This window comes from Hylobates moloch, unplaced genomic scaffold, assembly GCF_009828535.3.
Source record: "Hylobates moloch isolate HMO894 unplaced genomic scaffold, HMol_V3 SCAFFOLD_9, whole genome shotgun sequence".
Lineage (NCBI taxonomy): Eukaryota > Metazoa > Chordata > Mammalia > Primates > Hylobatidae > Hylobates > Hylobates moloch.
The window spans coordinates 29,152,266-29,171,661 of record NW_026652284.1 but is presented as its reverse complement, the minus strand read 5'-3'; the positions used below and the strand labels follow the sequence as shown (position 1 = coordinate 29,171,661).

The following is a 19,396-nucleotide window of genomic DNA, read 5'->3' as shown; positions in this document are numbered from 1 at the left end:
TTCATGACATTGGACTTGGCTATCAGACTGTTTTATGTCTTAGTAGTGAAGAATAGTTAAGTTGGGGGCAGGAGTCAGGGACCTGGGGTTCAGACTTGGGACTACCACTTCCTACCTGTGTGATCTTAAGCATGTTATCTATCCTCTCTAGGACTCAGCTTTCTCATCTGTAAAAAGGTGAGAGTAATAGAATGACACTGAGAATTAGATAAGTTAATGTAGGTAAAGGGCTCAACTGCATGACTGGCATATGGCTTATTCTCAAGAGGTGTCAGCCATTACTGTGAATTCAAGGGAAGCAGCATAATAATAGAAGTCAGGTAGGTAGGCTTTAAATCAGATTTTCTAGGTTCATATCCTAGTTCTTGCCTTTACTGCCTTTGTGACTTTGGGCAACTGCATTACAGTTTTGTAACTGAGGACTTTTATCTTTTTATGAATGACAGAATTAGTAATATTACTCATAAAATCATAAGGATTGAATGAAATAATCCCCTTCTCCAGTTTTTAGAAAAGTGGTTAGCACTCCCTAGCGTTAGCCCTCACTGCTGCTACAGTACTTAGCACAGCATCGGGTACAGAGTAGGTGTTCATCTAATGGACTATCATATTGCCCTAAATAATGGCATTTAGGAAATGTTTAATGATATTAGTAAATATCAATCATAAACTGTTGGGAAAAACAGGTAAAAAGTTGTATATGCAATTTCATCTCAACTATGTAAGAAAAAAGACAGAGTTTAAAAAGTTTATTGAAATATTAATAGTGGTCCCTCCTTAAATGAAAAAGTTGTGCATGAGTTTATTTCTTATTTCCTTATGTTTTTGTGTACTTTTCAAATTTTCTACCATAAGCAGATACTTTTACTGTTGGAAAATATTAAAATGCAGTTAAATTAAGCTGGAAAGGGACAAGAGTCAATGCCATCTGCTATCATTTGGTACACTGGCTTCCAGGAGTGGCTAGCAATCACTTTAACAATGTGAAGACCATGGCCTTCAGGAGGCAGACATATACAGTTTTGCTCTTTCCTACTCACCTGTGCTTGTGTGTGCACATGTGAGTATGCACATGTTTTGTGTCCCAGGGAGCCTGAGGTCTCCTTCAGGGCATGGAGTATTTGCCAGGAAATACCCCATGTTTTCCTCCTGTCTAGCTCAGGGCCTAGCATAGATATTCAGAGTCTAGAGACATGGATATTCACTGAATGCATGTAGAAAGGTGAATATTATTGATGGTGGAGAGAAGGGTTCAAGCCAGACTGCCACTGCACACCTGCCTGGGTGATCCACTGCTCGTCTAGCCCACTCGTCTAGTACCACTAGCTAGGTACCCTCTGTGCCTAGCATAGTTTTTGGTGAATAAAAAAATGAGGCGAGGCGCGGTGGCTCACACCTGTAATCCCAGCACTTTGGGAGGCCAAGGTGGGTGGATCACCTGAGGTCAGCAGTTCGAGACGAGCCTGGCCAACATGGTGAAACCCTGTCTCTACTAAAAATACAAAAATAAGCCGGGTGTGGTGGTGGGCGCCTGTAATCCCAGCTACTCAGGAGGCTGAGGTAGGAGAATCACTTGAACCTGGGAGGCGGAGGTTGCGGTGAGCTGAGATTGCGCCATTGTATTCCAGCTGGGTGACAAGAGTGAAACTCTGTCTCAGAAAAATAAATAAATAAATAAATAAATAAATAAATAAATAAATAAATGAATGAATGAAAATATTTCTCTGGATAAATTCATGGAAATCGGATTATAGCAAATTGTTTAAAATGTAAGACATCCACACTTTAATATGTAGAAGATATTTAAAAAGAAACAATGAATCAGAGAGATTTCTTGGGGCGTTTGTGTTTTTTTGGTAACATATAAATGAACTCTGACCTACAGTACAAGTCAGCTGCATCTTCAACAGATACTTTTGTGTTTTTATTTGGTGCTCAGAGACACTATGCCTACTCCAAGAATGTTCAAGTGTTAGACAGGGAATTAAGAATGCATATGTGAAAAACAAACCATTGTTTTTCAAGGCAATAGAGAATAATTCCAAATAAATGGCATAAATAGAATCTTCCTCAGTAATTCAGAGGAGTGCAGCGGTGATTGGATTTAGTACGTATTGCCACGCAATTTTACCAAGAGGCTGTACCAATTTATGTTCCCACTAGTGTGTATTGGTGTTATATTTCTTTCATTTCGGCCATTCTGATGGTACAGGAAGGTATCACCTTATTGTGTTAATTTGCATTTCTTTGACCGATGAAATTGAACAACTTTACCTATGAGATGGATCTCGGTCACCCAGGCTGGACAGTGGCACACTGCAACTCCCCCGGTTCACTCTCCGAGTAGCTGGGACTACAGGCGCCCGCCACCACGCCCGGCTAATTTTTTTTGTATTTTTTTTAGTAGAGACGGGGTTTTGCCATGGTCTCGATCTCCTGACCTCATGATCCGCCTGCCTCGGCCTCCCAAAGTGCTGGGATTACAAGCGTGAGCCACCGTGCCTGGCCAACTTTACCTATGTTTATAGGCCATCTGGATATCCTGTTATATGAAGGGTCTGCTCAAATCTTTGGCCCACTTTCAATGTTGAGGTTTCTTTTCATATTGTTTTGTAGCTGTTCTTTATATATTCTGTTTATGAATACTTTGTCAGATATATTTATTGCAAACATCTTTTCCCATGCTGGCACTCCCCTTCCACCCTCTTAATGGTGTAATTTGATGAGTAAACCATCTTAATTTTAATATAGTCCACTTTATCATTTAAAAAATGGTTAACATTTTGTGTCCTCTTAAGAAACCTCTAACTACTCTTACATACTTTCATATGTAACTTTTTAATATCTCTATTATTTTACATTGGGAGCCAAGGTCTATCAGGATTTTATTTGTGTGTATGGTAAGAGGTGGGGCTCAAAATTCCCACATGGAAATTCAATGGTTCTGGCATCATGTATCGAAAAGGCTGTCCTTTCTCTACTATGCTGTCATCGTAGTCATCAGTCAATGACAGGATATGTGTAGTTTCTACATTACTTTCCATAGTTGTGTTTTGTGTTTGTTCTTGCCTATTGAGGGCTAATATCACACTGTCTTAATTGCTATAGCTTTGTGCTCAGTTTTAACATCTGCTTATATAATTGCTCCAGTTTTGTTTATTTTAAGGAATTAGCTTGTTCTCTTTCTCTGCCTCCCTCTTTCCCTTCCTCTTTTCCTCTCCCTCTGCTTTCCTTTATTCTTCCTCTGCCCCACCCTCTCTCCCTTTCCCTCCCTTCATTCTTCTTTGACGAGGGGTTACCAACTTGAGGAGTACTAGAATCTTTGCATTATTAAGTCTTTTATTTCATGAACATGATATCTCCTTCCATTTACTTAAGAGTTCTATAATTTCTATCAATCATATTCTGTAGTTTTCAGATTTCAGTTGCAATTAGATAATAATTTAACCTTGAGCTTGTATTTAGATCAGTAGGTCCAAAAGCAGGCAAGTATTAGAATTATCTGTAGAGTTTTAAAATAATATTTATTTCCAAACCCTAAGTCAGACTTACTGCATCAGAATATCTGGAAATAGGGCTCTGGGAGTCTAAAAAGCCTTTGAGATTCTACAATCCTTTTGGTGGAAGTAAAAATTGGTATAATGTTTTTGCGGAACCACTTGGCGAATTTTATTGGCATTTAAATAGTCATACCTGCTAACCTTGTGATTATATTTCTAGGAAATTAACTTACATGAATTATTTGTGCACATTTATAAATGCATATTTTAAAATGTTTATTCTAGCATAATTTTTGATAGTAAAATATAGCAAACTGCCTCAATTTCTGTCAATGGAAGGTGTACCGAATAAATTATGTCTCATATAGTATAATACCAGGTACCTGCTTAAAGTGAAGAGCTAATTTATAAGTACCAAAGTGGAAAGACATCTATCATAATTTGTTTAAAAAAATCAAGAAGCAGAAAGTTAAGTATTGTATAAGTCAATATGTTGAAAACATATTCCTGCACACATATACAAGACAGTCACATTGAATGTCTCTTCTAAGAAATATGAGGCTTCCTTCCTATCATCACTCTTATATCCAAATTCTTTAAATCCTATATCCAAATCTGTATAAATGAGCAGTAGGACATGAGTAAGAGTAAACCATATGAAACCCAGAATAATTTTAATAGAAATACTTGGAGTTGTTGCTTATGAAGTACCCAAAATTGGAATTCAAGAACCCAGTGGGATGAATTCTTAGTGGTTCCTGATAAGAATGATGGTTTATTGTATATTCATTTGGAGGCAGGTTGAAAACAAAAATCCTTTTAAAATTTTACTTATCTCTATATTCCATTTCTGTTTGTAATATGCAGGCATCACTTAAATTTTTTTTTACCATTTTAATAGTTTTTAAGTATACAATTCAGTGGCATTAAGTACCTCCAGAATGTTGCACAACCATCACCACTATGCACCTCTAGAACTTTTTCATAATCCCATACAGAAGCTGTCTACCCATGAAACAATTACTTTCCATTTCTCCCTACCCCAACCCCCTGGTTACCTCTATTTTACGTTCTGTCTCTATGAATTTGCCTATTCTAGGCACTTCATATAAACAGAATCATACTTTTGTCCTTTTGTGCCTAACTTGTTTAACTTACCATAATGTATCAAGGTTTTTCCATGTTGTAGAATGTACATAAAAATTTAAAAACAAATATTTAAAATATTTTATAAATGTGGGGGAAAATCCCCAAGCTCGTCATGACATATAGACAAATTTGGGACCACTAAATTAGATGACTTTTAATAGTATGAGCTGGGTGCAGTGGCTCATGCCTGTAATCCCAGCACTTTGGGAGGCCAAGGCAGGCAGATCACCTGAGGTCAGGAGTTTGAGACAAGCCTAGTCAGCATGGTGAAACCCCATCTCTACTAAAAATACAACAATTAGCCGGGTGTGGTGGCACATGCCTGTAATCCCAGCTACTCGGGAGGAGGGGGTTGCAGTGAGCCAAGATTGCACCACTGTACTCCAGCCTGGGCGACAGAGTGAGACCCTGTCTCAAATAAATAAATAAATAAAAGTATGAGCAATGCTCTTGAGCCATTTTGCCCCTGAGCCTCTAACCTCAGGTCTTCAGTTCTGCCCATATCCTTATCACAGGTCCAGCTTAAACATCAATTCCTCCATCACGTCTTCCTAGACATTCTGGATGGAAATATTTCCCATTATCTGAATGTTTTAAACTGTGAACTTCATGTGGCCACCATTATGTTTTAATTGGTCTATACATTTTTTTATTTTGATCCATAATTTATAAAGTTTAAGACTCCTATAATCAACTGCCCCCAATATCAGGATAGCTGGCTTCTCTTGAAAACTGGAGAGCCTGACATCCTGAGCCAGCATTCCTAAATGGAAACAACAGGTTGGAGTTGAGAACAGCTATCTTCTTTTCATGAGCCGTGCTCTTTTCTGTGTGACACAGTCCCCTACTCTCTACTGTCTCCCTAGTTCTGAGGACGAATGCCTATTGCTGATGACTTGTACTTTTTCTTACACATTTTCTTATACTGTACAAAATACTTTATCACTATCAAATGAGGAATTAAAAAAAAGGAAGAGGACCCTGGGATTTCTATATAATAGGCCTCTATCATTCACTCCTTTATATTACTTACCTCATTCTTGTTGGCATTTGAGTTTGCCGCCCCTAATGAATTTAATCCTGGGCATTTATAAACACGGCACATCTCTCCTGCTATGCTATGAGACCTCATAATAGATGCAGAAAACACTGCATAAATGATTATAAATGACTATCAGGTCATTCAATGTCATGTTTAATTTTTATAGCCAATTTAAAGCTCCATTTCTGAAACTGTTTTAGACATTATCCATTCTTTCCCCGGTGATGATCTCCTTTCTGCTTTTCATCTGTGCAACTCCCACTTCATCTTCACAGTACAGATGAAATATTATATTGTCCTAGGAGTCTACTCAAATAATCCCTCCGGTTCTTCTGCGCCTGAAGCCTTCAGCTCATTCTGCTCCTTACTGGTAAAGTCAAAATCACCCATTGCTTTGATCTCAGCAGCGCCCAGCTCCTACTCAGGGAAGACAAACTTCTCAGGGCACAGACTCTGTCAGTTAGCACTGGGCTGGGCACATAGTGGATCTTTAAAACATGTGGACGATTCTATGTCAAAGAGAACTATTTTTCTAGCCTGTAATTTTCTTCAAAGTCTATTGATGTAAGGCTGTTTAGAGCAGTCTGTTGTTTTTTCTGATTCCTGCATTTTCTTTTGTTTTTCATGGAACATGTTGCACCAATTTCCTGTCAGGCTTTGCAAATAAATATCAGGGTCAGGGGCTGGAAGCATTTATGGAGCTATCGTGGCACCTCTTGGTTCCACTGGGCCAAGAAATGCTTTCAACCCCAGAGGGCAGAAGTTCTTCAAAACAAGACTGTTCCAATAAGGGTGTGGGCTTTCTCCATCCACTTGCTCACCCTCCTTTTTGCATTTTAACTACTTTAGGAAGAATGGAAATTCTGGAAAGCCTTTGGTAGTTTTGAACCACTAAGTAGGCTAGGTGGTGGAACCTGTGGTGATTTCTCAGTGAGAGGTTCCTACAGACAGGACCATGAAGAGGCAGGGCGGTGAAGGTGGCCATTTCTACAGGACTGAGGAGGTGGCAAGGCCTCCTCCTGCTCAGACTTCCTGGCCCCTTCCTTCTTCCATTGGGCTGTTTGGACTTGTAGACTTTGATCTTTGCAACCGAGTGGGCATTTATACTGGCCTCGCACACGTGAGGGCTAAAGTAAGCATAAGGGATTGATCTTTTTCAATGTCTAGTCCCTTTTAATGTCCAAGTTAACACAACAATCTCTTCCCCTTCCCTCTAGTATGCTCTTGGTCTTGGTTTTTCTTTTTCTTTTTCTTTCTCTTCTTTTCCTCTTCAATGCTTTGCTGTTTGACGTGGGCTCTGAGCCTGTAAACAAGGAAGTGCTAGGGACACCATCAAAGGGGTCTTGTGTCAAGGACTTTCAAGCAGCCTCTGGATGCTTGGTTCTCTAGAAGGATACAGCACCCCTGTTACAGGGAAGCACAAGGTGTGAGTGTTTTCAGAAACCTAGGTCCAAAAGTCCTGCCTAGGTAGCTGGTATCTGGGATTTAGTGGTCCCAAATTTGGCTATATATCACAATGAGCTTGGGGCCTGAGCCTGAGACCACCTCTAGGCTGTTTTTAGTAGTGACTAGAGGTAGATGATGGAGGCCTTCATATGGAGGGTTTAGCTCTTTATAATCTCTTTCAGCCAACCACCTCCCCATTTTGTAATGGAAAAGTGACATTTTCTCAATGGTAAGTAAAGGGCTTCTGCCTGATTGCTGCACTTTCTTGAGCCATCAGGAAAACCAGGTTGCTATTCTTGTCCCTCTAAACAGTTCACTGCAGTGCGAGTGCACCACACACACACACACACACACACACACACAGTTTCAATAATATATAAAATTACTTCCAGACAGCAAAGCCTTCCAGTCCTGGGATAGTGACAAGATTTAGAATGAACGAACATGCTCCCTTCAGCTGTAACTCTGACTTAATTATAAACAATGTTGTGCAGGGCTGGATCCAGTCAGACCCTTTCCAGTGTTGGATGGCAAAGGGAAGAACAAGACAGGAGGATCTTGAAGCCCATCCCACCTGCCGATGCCTGGCTCTGCCTCTGAGATAGCTGCTATGTCAGTTCCATGTTTCCATCCCTGCCATTGGACAGACTCTCACAACACCTTGCTTGGACTGTTGCAGAATCTCCCACGTCTGCCAGCCTCCTGTGTCTATACATTTCTCCATCATGGGTAAAATGAATACGTATCTGATTTGATCATCCTCCAGGTTAAAATTCTTTGACATCTTCTTCATCATGACAGATATAGTCCCAACTCCTGGGGCTTTGAGTGTCGACCCTTGCTGATCTGGACCCACTTAATTTTTCAGGTTTTTTTCTCCTTCCTTCCTCATCTATCCACCCCACATGGAAGCTTTGCTTCACTGAACTTGAAATTTCTCCAATGTTGTACTCTTAGTCCCCAGTGCCTTTGCTCATTCACCCATTATTTATTCATCTATCTAGTCAACAAACATCTTAATTTTATTATAAACATAAGCAGAAAATACGTTAACATGCCAAGCACTGGCCTTGATGCGAGGTGTAGTGGTAGTAGTGTCCCTCATCTTCCTGGAGTTTCCAGCCTCCTGAGAGAGGCAGATGGCAGAAGAGTAATGGAACAGACTAAAAATGATCAATTGTGGGAAGTGCAATAAAGGCAACAAACTGAGGGGCTCTGTGAGGGAAGAAAAGAGTAGGGTTTTGCTGGGGAGGAGCTGTGTCTTTGAGATGGATTGGTCAGCAAGGCTTGTGGAGGGTGTGACATTTAAGCTGAGACCTGAAATGTGGGGAGAAAACCAGCATGGGAAGAGGCCTCTGGGCAAAGAGCATATGTAAAGGCTTTGAGGTGGAGATGCACTTAGGACTTTCAAGAACCGGCAGGGAGGCTAGTGTAGCAAAAGCTTCAAGAATGAGGAGCTGGGGGCAGACCGCAGGTAGAGAGGTGGGTGGTGGTCAAATCAGAACATTCAAGGAGCTTGAGATCTTTTTCTAAAAGCAATACTGTAGTAATAGGCAGTACTAGGATAGGATTTACATTTTAAAGTGACCCCTGAGGCTGTGGTGTAGGGAACGGCTCAGGGAGGGGAGGATGAGGGCTGGGAGATCAGCTGGAAGCTCTTCCAGGAGATTCTGTGAAGGAGACCTGTGACAGGGACCAGGCGATGGTAAGCAGCAGAATGATCAGAGATGTGCTGTGTGGGAAATTGGCAAGTCTTAGTAAAAGACTGAAAGTGGGGCTTGAGAGAGATGGGGAGACATTGAGAATGTCTTCTGATTACTAGATTTGTGGCTTGAGCAAGTTAGCCAGTTACAGGGGGAGTTTAGGGAGGACCGGGTTTAAGAACCTAGTTGGCATCTTAATGTTTCTTTTATTTCACTTAGTCCAATGAAAGTTTCATCTTTTCAGTGAGACTTCTCCTCTTTCCCCCAGGCAACACTCATTCCTGCATCTTCTGAGTTTCCATCATAAATTAAAATTCTTTGCAAAATTTGCCCCCCCTAGATTGTGGGTATCCTTGGAATTTAGTGAGGCCCTCATCATAGGATGCCTTTTATCACAAATCTCTGTTTCCCACTGGAAGGTCAGCCCCTTGAGAACACCTCTGACACTGGTCAGAACTCTTCATTCACAGTAGGAGCTCCCGCTGATGGTTATTGAATGGTGTTTAGTTGGGTCATAAAGATTTCAGGGGCATGGGCTTGGCTAACTGGGAATCAGAATGGATTAGAAAGGAAAGACCAAGAGCTGGAAAGTGCACTTGGCCAATTGGACAGCCCTGCTTGGGGGTGACTAGCAATGGAGGTCTTTCTCACATAGCTAGCTGGCACAAAACGATCTGCTGCTTAAGCCCCATGCCAGACAAAGCAAATGAGGATCTCTGGGCTGCAGCTCAAGCATGGGGAGTTTTCAAAGCACCCCAGCAGATTTCAATGGGTAGCCAACTGGGAATCCTACTAGCATAAGGAGATTAGAGATTTCAGGGGCCTTCTTTTATGGAGTTGACCAGAGGTCACTGCAGAGCCCTGCCCAACAGGCAGCACACAGATGTGGGGGGGAAGTGAGGGTGGGCTGGCACATGGGAAATGGTGTGGACTCACCTCCTGCACACCTGGAACACCCCCTGTCACCTGTGCACCTTAGGCTTTATGTCAAGCCAGGATAGAAGATGGACAGGCCATGGGGTACCTGCAGCAGAGGATCTCAACTTCAGCTAACTGGAGGGAATCCACTTTCAGGGTTGTCAGCCTAGCTATTGTCGCAAGCAGTAAACTTCCCTGTCCAACCAGCCCACAAAACCAGAACAGAACTGCTCTGCGACTGTCCAGTCATACACTCAGAGACCTGAGGCATGTCTTGGCCCCCCACTGGTGACTTCTCAAAAGGCTTTCCCCTGGCAGAGCATCCGTTTTTCTTCTGTTGCCAATAAAAATCCCCAGCTCTGTTCTTTCTCCTTTGCGTCCTTCTATTGCTTCTGACAGAGTTTGCCAGTTAGCTGAGGTCAGGATTTCCTTTTTACAAACAACCTGTTTTCAGTCAGCAAGGCCAGAGGTTTCTTAAATTACAAACCCTTTCATTTCTTCTGCCGCAAGTCATTCTGTCAGTTTGTATAATGACATAGAATGGAGAGCAATGGAGATGTGCAGAGAGACACTGAAAGAAAAGAGTAGCTCACTTTCTTGAGCCTTTTGGATTGTAAAAAAACTGTCTTGAACATGATAGAGGACGCTATTCCAGCTGAAGCTTTTGTAGCTGCGTATAGTGTGGGTTTTAAAGGGCCAGTGCCTGAAAGTAAATTTCTTACAAGTCTTAAATGAACACACAGTGTCCATCATCTCTATATTCTGTTAAGCAAATGGCCTCCTTTATATTCATTTGAATTGGGAATCATCCATGATACATGCAAATGTTCTGAAAATCAAATTTAAAAGTTATGAAATATGTTTTCATTGATATTTGTAAATGTTTACTGGAAGATATGTTTTAACCCAAACTCTGGAAGGATGACAAAGGATTGAGGCACTAAGGTAAAAAAGACAAAAGGCCTTTGGACATCATTGGAAAATTGTGCTAACTGTGAACAAAGCACTAAATATTCCTGGAAAACCCGAAGAAGACACCTAAGCTTACCCTATTATTTAGTGATAGATCAGGGAGGCGAAGCCAACTGTTATAGGCCTGGGAGCTCCTAATCTTTTCATGATTCAGTCTTGCATCCAAGAGGGTGGTTTGGAGTCATGGCTTTGCTTTACTTGTCTGTGACCCATTGGGCAAAGCATTTAACCCAAGTTTTGTAACCTGTAAAATGGGCTCAACTAGATACTCCTTAGACCTAATATTTGAAGCCTTGTTTAGCATAGAAGCATCACCAGTAGCGAAGGCTGTGTATGCTGATGCAGGAGCCTCAGGCCCTTTCTATTCCTATCCTCTGCCTTTTCTTTCTCCCATGAAGGGTAAGCAGTCATGCTCACTTACCATAAAGGCACAAAACCTGTAGCTTTACTCTGAGATGGACAGTTAAAGCCCTTGCCTCCTCTCTCTCCTGGCCGCCCAACCCATCCTCTGCCTCCCAGACCCACAGTCCTGGCTCTCCTGCCCTTCCCTTATCCTTCTCTAGCTTGCTGCCCACCTTCTCACTCTGGGCTGCTCTCAGTTTCTTCTCTTCTCCCCACTCCCTTTGGGCCAGCTCCTCCCCAGCCCTCAGGTCTTAGCTGAGACATTGGTTCTTCAGGGAAGCCTTTCTTGCCTGCCCAGGCTGCCCACAGTAGATCACTCCCTTGCCTCTGTTAGTCTTGCTCATTGAGCCCTTCCAAGAATTGTAATGAATTCTTTAACAGTCACTGTCCCAATGCTCAAGGTCAGGTATCAGACTTTTTTAGCTTGTTTTCTAGATCAGGACAAAACAATGCAGTGGACTTTTGTAGGGTCTGTGCATCCAAGAAGCTGGTTCTTCAGTTGGGGAAGTATTTTTGTGAAAAGTTAGCTAGTACAGTAATAGACAACATTAGAGAATCTTCCTGGCAGTGTCCCAAGCACTTCACATATACAATTGACCCTTGAACAAGGCAGGGGTTAGAGGCACCAACCGTTCTACCGTTGAAAATCCATGTACATCTTTTGACTTCTCAAAAACTCAACTAATAGCCTACTGGAAACTGGAAATTTTAATGATAACATAAACAGTCAATTAACACACGTTTGGATATTATCTACTATATTCTTAGAGAAAAAATGTTATTAAGAAAATTATAAGGAAGAGAAAATATATTTACTATCCATTAAGTGGAAGTGGATCATCATAAAGGTCTTCATCCTCATTGTCTTCATGTTGATTAGGCTGAGGAGGAGGAGGAGAGGTTAGTCTCGCTGTCTCAGGGGTGGCAACAGTGGAAGAAGATCCACGTATAAATCGACCCATGCAATTCCAGCCCCGGTTGTTCAGGGTTCAACTGTATTAACTTATTTTGTCTTCATAATAGTCCTCTGAAGTAGATACAATCATTATTCCATTTTTACAGATGGGGAAACTCCTAACCACTGGGATGAACTGTCCACAGTGGTGCTGAGACTCCTTCCCTTGGGCGTGTCCAGATTCCTCTTCTGTCTCACTACTTCCTCCATTTGACCTATGTAAATATTTAGCCATCACTAAAAAAAACCCTGGGTTTACATTTCCGCCATCCTCGTCTGAATCCGACCACTGTTTGCTGAGACTGTCCTAACAGCCGAATAACTGGTTTCCCCATTTCTTCTCTTGCTCCTCTCCAGCTCTTTCTCCACCCTCTTCTCCACTCAGCAGCTGGGTGATCATTTCAAAGAGTAAACTAGACCAGGTCCCCCCACTAGGTAAAAATCTCAGTGACCTCCCATTCACTTAGGATAGCATCCAAACTCCAGACCACGACCTCAAGGTCTTCCTGGTCTCCTTCCCTTTACAAAGTCATCTCTTGCTCCTCTCCTCTTGGACCCATGGGTGTAGTTCTCATTTGGAGGATAAACAGAGTGTTCTCCTCTGTGGACCTTTGCCTGCATATCCTGCCCCTCACCTTTACATGCTTCCAACTTCTCAGCAGTCAGATCTTGGCTCAGACATCTCGGCTCTGTCCATTCTATTAGAGGAAACTTACACCTGTCACTGACCCATGTGCTGTTTTATTTTCCATAAAGAACCCTTTTGATATGAATGTAGCTTATTCATTCATTTAGTAATTCATTATGGTCTGTTTCCACCAACGCCAATGTAAACTCAGTCCTTGGGGCATGGACATCCTACTCTCAGCACCTGGGACAGTGCCACACCGTTGAGGGGTAGGGGGCAGTGAGTCTTTATTGAATGAAATCTGGACTTCTAATAAAGGCATAGACAGAGGGAGAGAAGAGAAGGAGCTAACACTGCATGCTATTGATACAGGAGTTAGGAATAAATCATTTAGGCAGATAGGGTAGAGGAGTCCTTGGTAAGGTTTTCCTTTTAATGAAAAGCAGCCCTCAAATAATTTTCTTTTCTAACTAAGAGTAGCCTGTAAAATTGAGCTGCAGACATAGACAAGCAAGCTGGAAGCTTGCACAGGTGAGTGCCAGCAGTTGTGTCAATAGAAAATGGCTACCCAGGACTAGGCATGTTCAAAATGGTGGCTCCATACTCCCTTCTCTTTGCCCGCCATGTGTACAGTAAGGAACAAACAAGATGAGCTGGCCAAGTGGAAAGCCCATTTGCATAATAATATTAGGGTAGGGTGGCCAGCCTTCCCCACGTGCTATGTGAATGTCACAGCTGGTCCAACCAATCTATGGGCAAGGGAGAGAGCTGTTCTCCTTTTTCTTTTTCTTTCTTTTCCCTATTAAACCTCCACTCCTAAACCCACTCCTGTGTGTCTGTGTCCTTAATCTTCTTGGTGCGAGATGATAAATGAAGCTGCTTTACCATGGTAGGGAAAAAAGGGTCTGTAGAGGAGGAAGAACTTGAGCTGGACATGATTTGGGTGGATCGAGGATGGGGTGAAGGAAGTCATTGTGGGCAATGAGAATGCTTTGAACAAAGATGAGGCAGAGATGCTTGAGAGCTGTTTGATGCATTAAAGAGCTTAGTATGTTAGCCTAGTATACTGATGATCTGCTAATTTCAATAATGAGAGAGAATGCTGGGAAGAAAGTAGAGACCGTGTTTGGAGGCTCTAGAATGCCAAGGGGAGAAATCTGAGCCCTAAATCCATGATCCAAGAGGAGCCATTAAAAATTTTGACCAGGAGTTGTCATGTTAGAGGTGGTGCTTTAGAAAACTCATCTCCTGGGTATGCCCTCCATTTGGCCTATTCTTTATACTTTCTTAATTTAAGCCCTAAAAACCCCTTTACTCCCCACCACTGTCTCTAAGATTTTCCCTAAAGTCTTTTCATTCTTGGGGTGTCGGGGCATGCTCAGGCACCTCATGATTCAGGCCACTTGACCTGGTGTGTGTGTGTATGAAAAATACACAACAGGGGCCTGACAAATGGGTGAGGCAGTGCATGTTTTTCATGTGTTTTCATGTATGAATGTGTTTCTAAGATTAAATTCTCAGGAGGAAGGCAGTTGTGCTGTTTTATAGCTGTCAATGATTAATCTGGCCAAATCATAGAGGTATCTGTTGTGGGCATTCTTTATTGATGACTGCTTTATAGTGTTGTCCCTTGGATATATAAGTGGCTAAATCTGTGCTTGCAATCCAAGATACTTCATGCTGAATTATGTTCTACAGTAGGTAAATTTGAGTAAGGGTCTAGTTTATGTAATTTTTGGAGAATTGAAGAACTTTTCCATTCATCAGTACTTACAGTGATCAAAGAAACAGCTGTTACCCTGCAAGTTCAGTCCCCTAAAGGGCTGATAAAGCCATCACTGCAGTTACTTCATACAACTTCCTTTTGTTGGACTTTGGGTGTCCTAAGGTAACCAAGATCCTGCTATTTCATATAGCCAAGAGAAAAAGATGATCCCGACGGTCAGGGAGCTTACAGTACATCACAAATCAATTTTATTAACTTAAACACAAAATTAATGAAGAAAAATTCTGTACACAATGGTGGACACAGCACACCTTTATACAGTAAGGCCAAGATAAACTTTGTCTTTTCAGTCTGCAGAGTACAAAAACATAAAATGAAAAGGTTAAAAATTGTCAACTGTTTGCTTCAAGCAAAAGGGAAGAAAAAACTAATTCAATTGTGAATTTAAACAATTTGGATAATTCACAAATGACTAATTCTAGCAGCAACACACAACTTCAGAAAAGAATGAACTAGCTCTTCAGCTACTTTGGGTCAGAGCTGGTGTTTTTTTTTCCCCCATATATGATTAAAGAAGACTCATCCTAAGGGTAATTTCATGACAATGGATTGTGTTAGATGAGAGAAAATATTGCCCAGCCAAACTGACCGCTTTTGGAGAAAGTCTTATGGTCTGACAAAGGTGATACTTTTATTTCCCCAGATTGATGCCTGTCATGTAGTACATAATGCAGGTGGAGAGGAATGTTGTTTCCATGGTGATGACAATGGCAATGAACTTTCCTCAGGGTGGGAGGAAGAAAGAGAAAATACACACATAGGGAGTAACGCAAAGTTTGCTGATTTCCGGATTAGCATCGTGTGTCTTCCTTTATCGAAAGAAAATGCAGACACGATAATAATTCTGAGCACATGAAAACTTTGTTTGTTAGTCTCCAATTCATGAACCATTTTATTAATAAAATATATCTACTATCATCTATATTCTTTGTGGGAAGAAGCATTTGAATAATTATTTTTTCCAAGTAGTTACATATAATACATTAGTGTGGAAATGAAAAAGTGAGGTGGTGGGAGAGCTTATTTTTTTTCCATATTGTTTAAGAAACTGCTGTGTTATTTCACCAAGGCCCTCAGAAGAACTGATGCAGGAAAAAATTTTAGAAAACAAAATCCTTACTGACACTTGACATCCATGCTTTTGGTCTTGACAACATTATCTAAAAAAAATCCATTATCTACATATTTATACCCAAAACTTAGATAAGGCACGGCACATGAATTTGTGCACGTGCTGCCTCATGCTTCACTATCAAGGCATTGCTACCTTTCAATATCATTTCCCTAAACAATATGTAAAAGAATCATCCATTATTACAAATTTACACCAAAAATTCTTTCTGTACATGATTGTCTCAGTGATGTACATATTATACGTTTAAATTAGACATACTTAAAACTACTATGCGATGTGCTAAAATTCAAAGTACTGTACTCGCCATGTTGTGAGGCAGAGGCCTTTAATCACTTACTTCTAATGCTATTGTCTCTTCAATTATTTGATGTTAAAAAAGTCTGGTGGGTGAATTGTAGGGTATGTGAATTATACCTCAATAAAGCTGTTTTTTAATTTTAAAAAAAGTCTGTTCATAAATAAGTAGAGATGTACAGATTACCCTGGGTATGAGACACCAAAAAGTAAACCTTCTTTACAAGAAAATTTCTCCACTGGTATTGAAGAAACACATTTCAGTCTCTGTTGTGCAATTAGGTTTGCTGTATTGGAGAAGCTGTTTATATCACATTGAAAATGCTAACAACTGAAGCGTTTGCAGGTCCTTTCTTCACAGGTTTGAACCGTGTAGTTAATGTGGCAGACACATAACGCTGTGCTAGAACATTCTCATGGCTTATTTTCATTGGATTCACAGTACTAGAGTCAACAGCTGTTCTGATGAAATGGACGTGGTCCTCCATTCACCACAAGGGCAGAGGTCAAGACTGACAGCAACTGCGCATCACCAGGCGGAAATTGGTAAGTTCTGGAGGCCAGCGCTGATGCGAGACTGGGGCCTGCTGGATCTGTCCCTGGTCACAGAGCAGCTGTGCGCTGTCAAAGTGCCGAGCGCTGTTACAGGTACTCCAGTTCCAAGGCGTGGTGCAGGGCCATGAGGTCCGAGTGGCTGGAGATCCTCCAGAAGGGCATCGCGTGCTGCAGCAGAGGCACACATACAACGTGAGGACAGAGCACCCAGTACCAGCCCTGCCAGCTTTTTTGGAAATCCACTCCCATGCTCACCCCCATTTTCAGTATCATGGAAAATGCCAGCTAACATCTTAACATCACGTCTGTTTAAAACAAAAATTCAAACTTAATCCTCCCCCAAGAATACTGGACTGAGTTGTAAAATGTAATCTAGAGTCTGTTTCTTTGAAGAAGGGGATGGATATTTCCTAACTGGATCTACACTGTGACTTGAATGCCAGTTCCAAGCTTTAAATAAAAGAACGTTGCCAAATATGGCAGCTTTTCACATATCCAGTGGGTTTTTCATGCTGAAAGTTTAAAAAGCTTGTACTTTATGAGTTTAAGCAGTTTTCCTTAGTTAGTAGTAGTTTACATTTTTTCTAACTTAATTGTGGCTCACATATGAAGCAATTTTTTTTCCCATTTATTTCCTTCAGTTATTCTTCATATTGACCTTAAAATGGATTTACCATATGGAAAACATTTTAAATGAACATCTAAAGTTGTTTTTTTTTGTTTTGTTTTAGGTTTTTGTAATCTAAAAATCTAGTTTAAGTAGTGGGAATGTTTGTGATACACGTGAATAAACCAAGGACAAGAAAAAGGGGAAGAAATCAGAAGTTATGTCATCCATGAAGGGTCAAAAATGTGATGAACTTTTACTGCTCCAAAGCACTATGGTAAGTACTAATGCATCAGCAAAACCTTTTTAAGGGAAAGATAACCATCACCCTCCAGAGGACAAAATTCTGTTTACCTTATAGAATAGGATTCTTAAGCAAAAAAAGAATGTGGAGCCTGGAGTATGATTTGCAATTATAGTTCTGAGAAATTTGGAAAAATTTCAGACTAATAGGAGAATGTGGCATGGAAGCAAACAGAAATGAGGGTTTTTTTTTTTTTTTTAATGTGTAGGTAACAGTGAAAGCCACTAACTATTTTGATATATAGATCACATAGCTGCTACATACTGGGATATAAACTATTACTTATTAACAATGTATTTGCCTCAGATTATCTATTGAAATCACATACCACATTCCCATATGTGTAGACCTTTCTGGACTCAAGACTATTTTGGTGTATCTATATATATGTTGTTGCGTGATAACAGAATAGTCCAGAAATTAGTACTAAATATTTCTTTGTAGATTTCTAGAAGGATGCTCCACTTGGAAACTTCACACTGTAAGACGTAGCATTGTGCATTCATTCATACAGAGCACACTGTATCAGGTGTAGAAAACACAGAGATGCATGTGTTGCTGCCTACCCTATTTTGAGTAGCAAAAGTGCACAGCAATCATCAGTGTTCATTTATATCTTGTAGGAGGCGGGCAATTACCTTTGCCTAGTGAACTGGGAAAATATCTGAAAGGAGGTGATAGTTGAGCTAGGTATGAAGGATTAACATTCAGAAAAGCACTCTGATGGTTACGTGCATTGGGGGACAGAAAATAATGGAGAAATTCATTATTGGCATACTAGATGGGTATGAGAGCAAGACTTGGCTGGTGACATGAGTGGCTGCAGGAGCCAGCTGATGCAGGGCCTAGTAAGCCCTGCTAAGGAGTTTATTTGTAATAAACTCCTAATTCTTAAATCCCAGTAGTTATGATTTATTGGATATTGTGTTAGGCACTATGCTAAGCACCTCAAAGAGACAGAGGTACTACTATTACTATTGTACTAGTTAAAAAAAGAAAAAGAAAAAAAAAAAAAACCTGAGGCTTGGTGATGAAACAGAGAGGTTTAAATAAATAGCTGGTAAGGAGTGAAGCCAAGATCCGTACCAGGTGTGACTCTGAAGCTCATATGCTGTAATGCCTCCTAGCTGTTCTCTGTAGGCTTTTTATTCAGCTGTGTAAATTATCAGCACCATAGCACAGGTTCAAACTAACTCTCTCTCTCTGCCCCCATCCATTCTCTGTGGGGTAAGAGACACCAGAAAAGAGTGACTATGATTCATAGACCTGGGTTAGAAAAACGTTTGATCCTATAGCTTTCCTCCTCATTAGAACAGAAATTAATGTTGTAAAATATAGAACCCTATAAAGAAATACAAATCATTTCTTATCCTACTACACAAAGCTCACCACTATAAACATTTCTTTATATTTTCATATATGTACATACTCAAACATACTTGAAATTATGTGTTTATCAAGTGTGTTCCATTCAGTATCCTACTCATTTTACTTACTTAATCTCAAATTCATTTTAGACACATTTTAAAAGAAAACTATTATTTTAAAAGTTTTCAAGTATTCAACTGTGCAGTGTTGCTATTTAACCACCTACTTGGTATCTATTTTTATATCCTCTTTATTTCTAATTGCTTTTCTTATTAGGTTTGCCAATCATTATTGCCCTTCCTCAAAGTTTTTTTGTCAACAGCTAAAGGGGTTATATAGTATTTCTATTGATCTTAAGTACTATTAGCTCAGAATGTAACAAAGGATGCTGAAAGCTCTTCAGATAATCATCTAGAAACTTCTAGGACAATCAATCATCTTCGTAAAAACATATAAAAATACTTGTGTGAAGTGGAATGCCTTTTTTTAGAGCAGGTTCAGTCAAATTCTTTTGCATGTCAATTGTGTGAGGTTCCCTATGTTCCCCACAGGCAAGTTACAACCATTAACAATGCAAATCTGAAAACTATTGGTGCAATCAGAATCCTGCACTGAAGAATGCCATGACTCTC

General features: G+C 40.6%; 1 protein-coding gene across 16 annotated transcripts in view; it reads right to left on the bottom strand.

Annotated features, from left to right (window-relative positions):
• Window positions 1-14,666: 14,666 nt before the first annotated feature.
• The window catches only part of EYA1 (EYA transcriptional coactivator and phosphatase 1), a 329,028-nt gene continuing 324,298 nt past the window's right edge, over window positions 14,667-19,396 (bottom strand). For 11 of the 16 annotated variants that reach the window (XM_058444189.1, XM_058444188.1, XM_058444186.1 and 8 more), the window contains one exon: window positions 14,684-16,653. In XM_058444189.1, the coding sequence (XP_058300172.1) occupies window positions 16,573-16,653 (81 nt within the window). In that variant the 3' untranslated portion in view covers window positions 14,684-16,572. Of the gene's footprint in view, window positions 16,654-18,482; window positions 18,617-19,396 lie in introns of all 16 variants that reach the window. The other 5 variants (XM_058444185.1, XM_058444181.1, XM_032759583.2 and 2 more) reach the window with 2 other exon arrangements.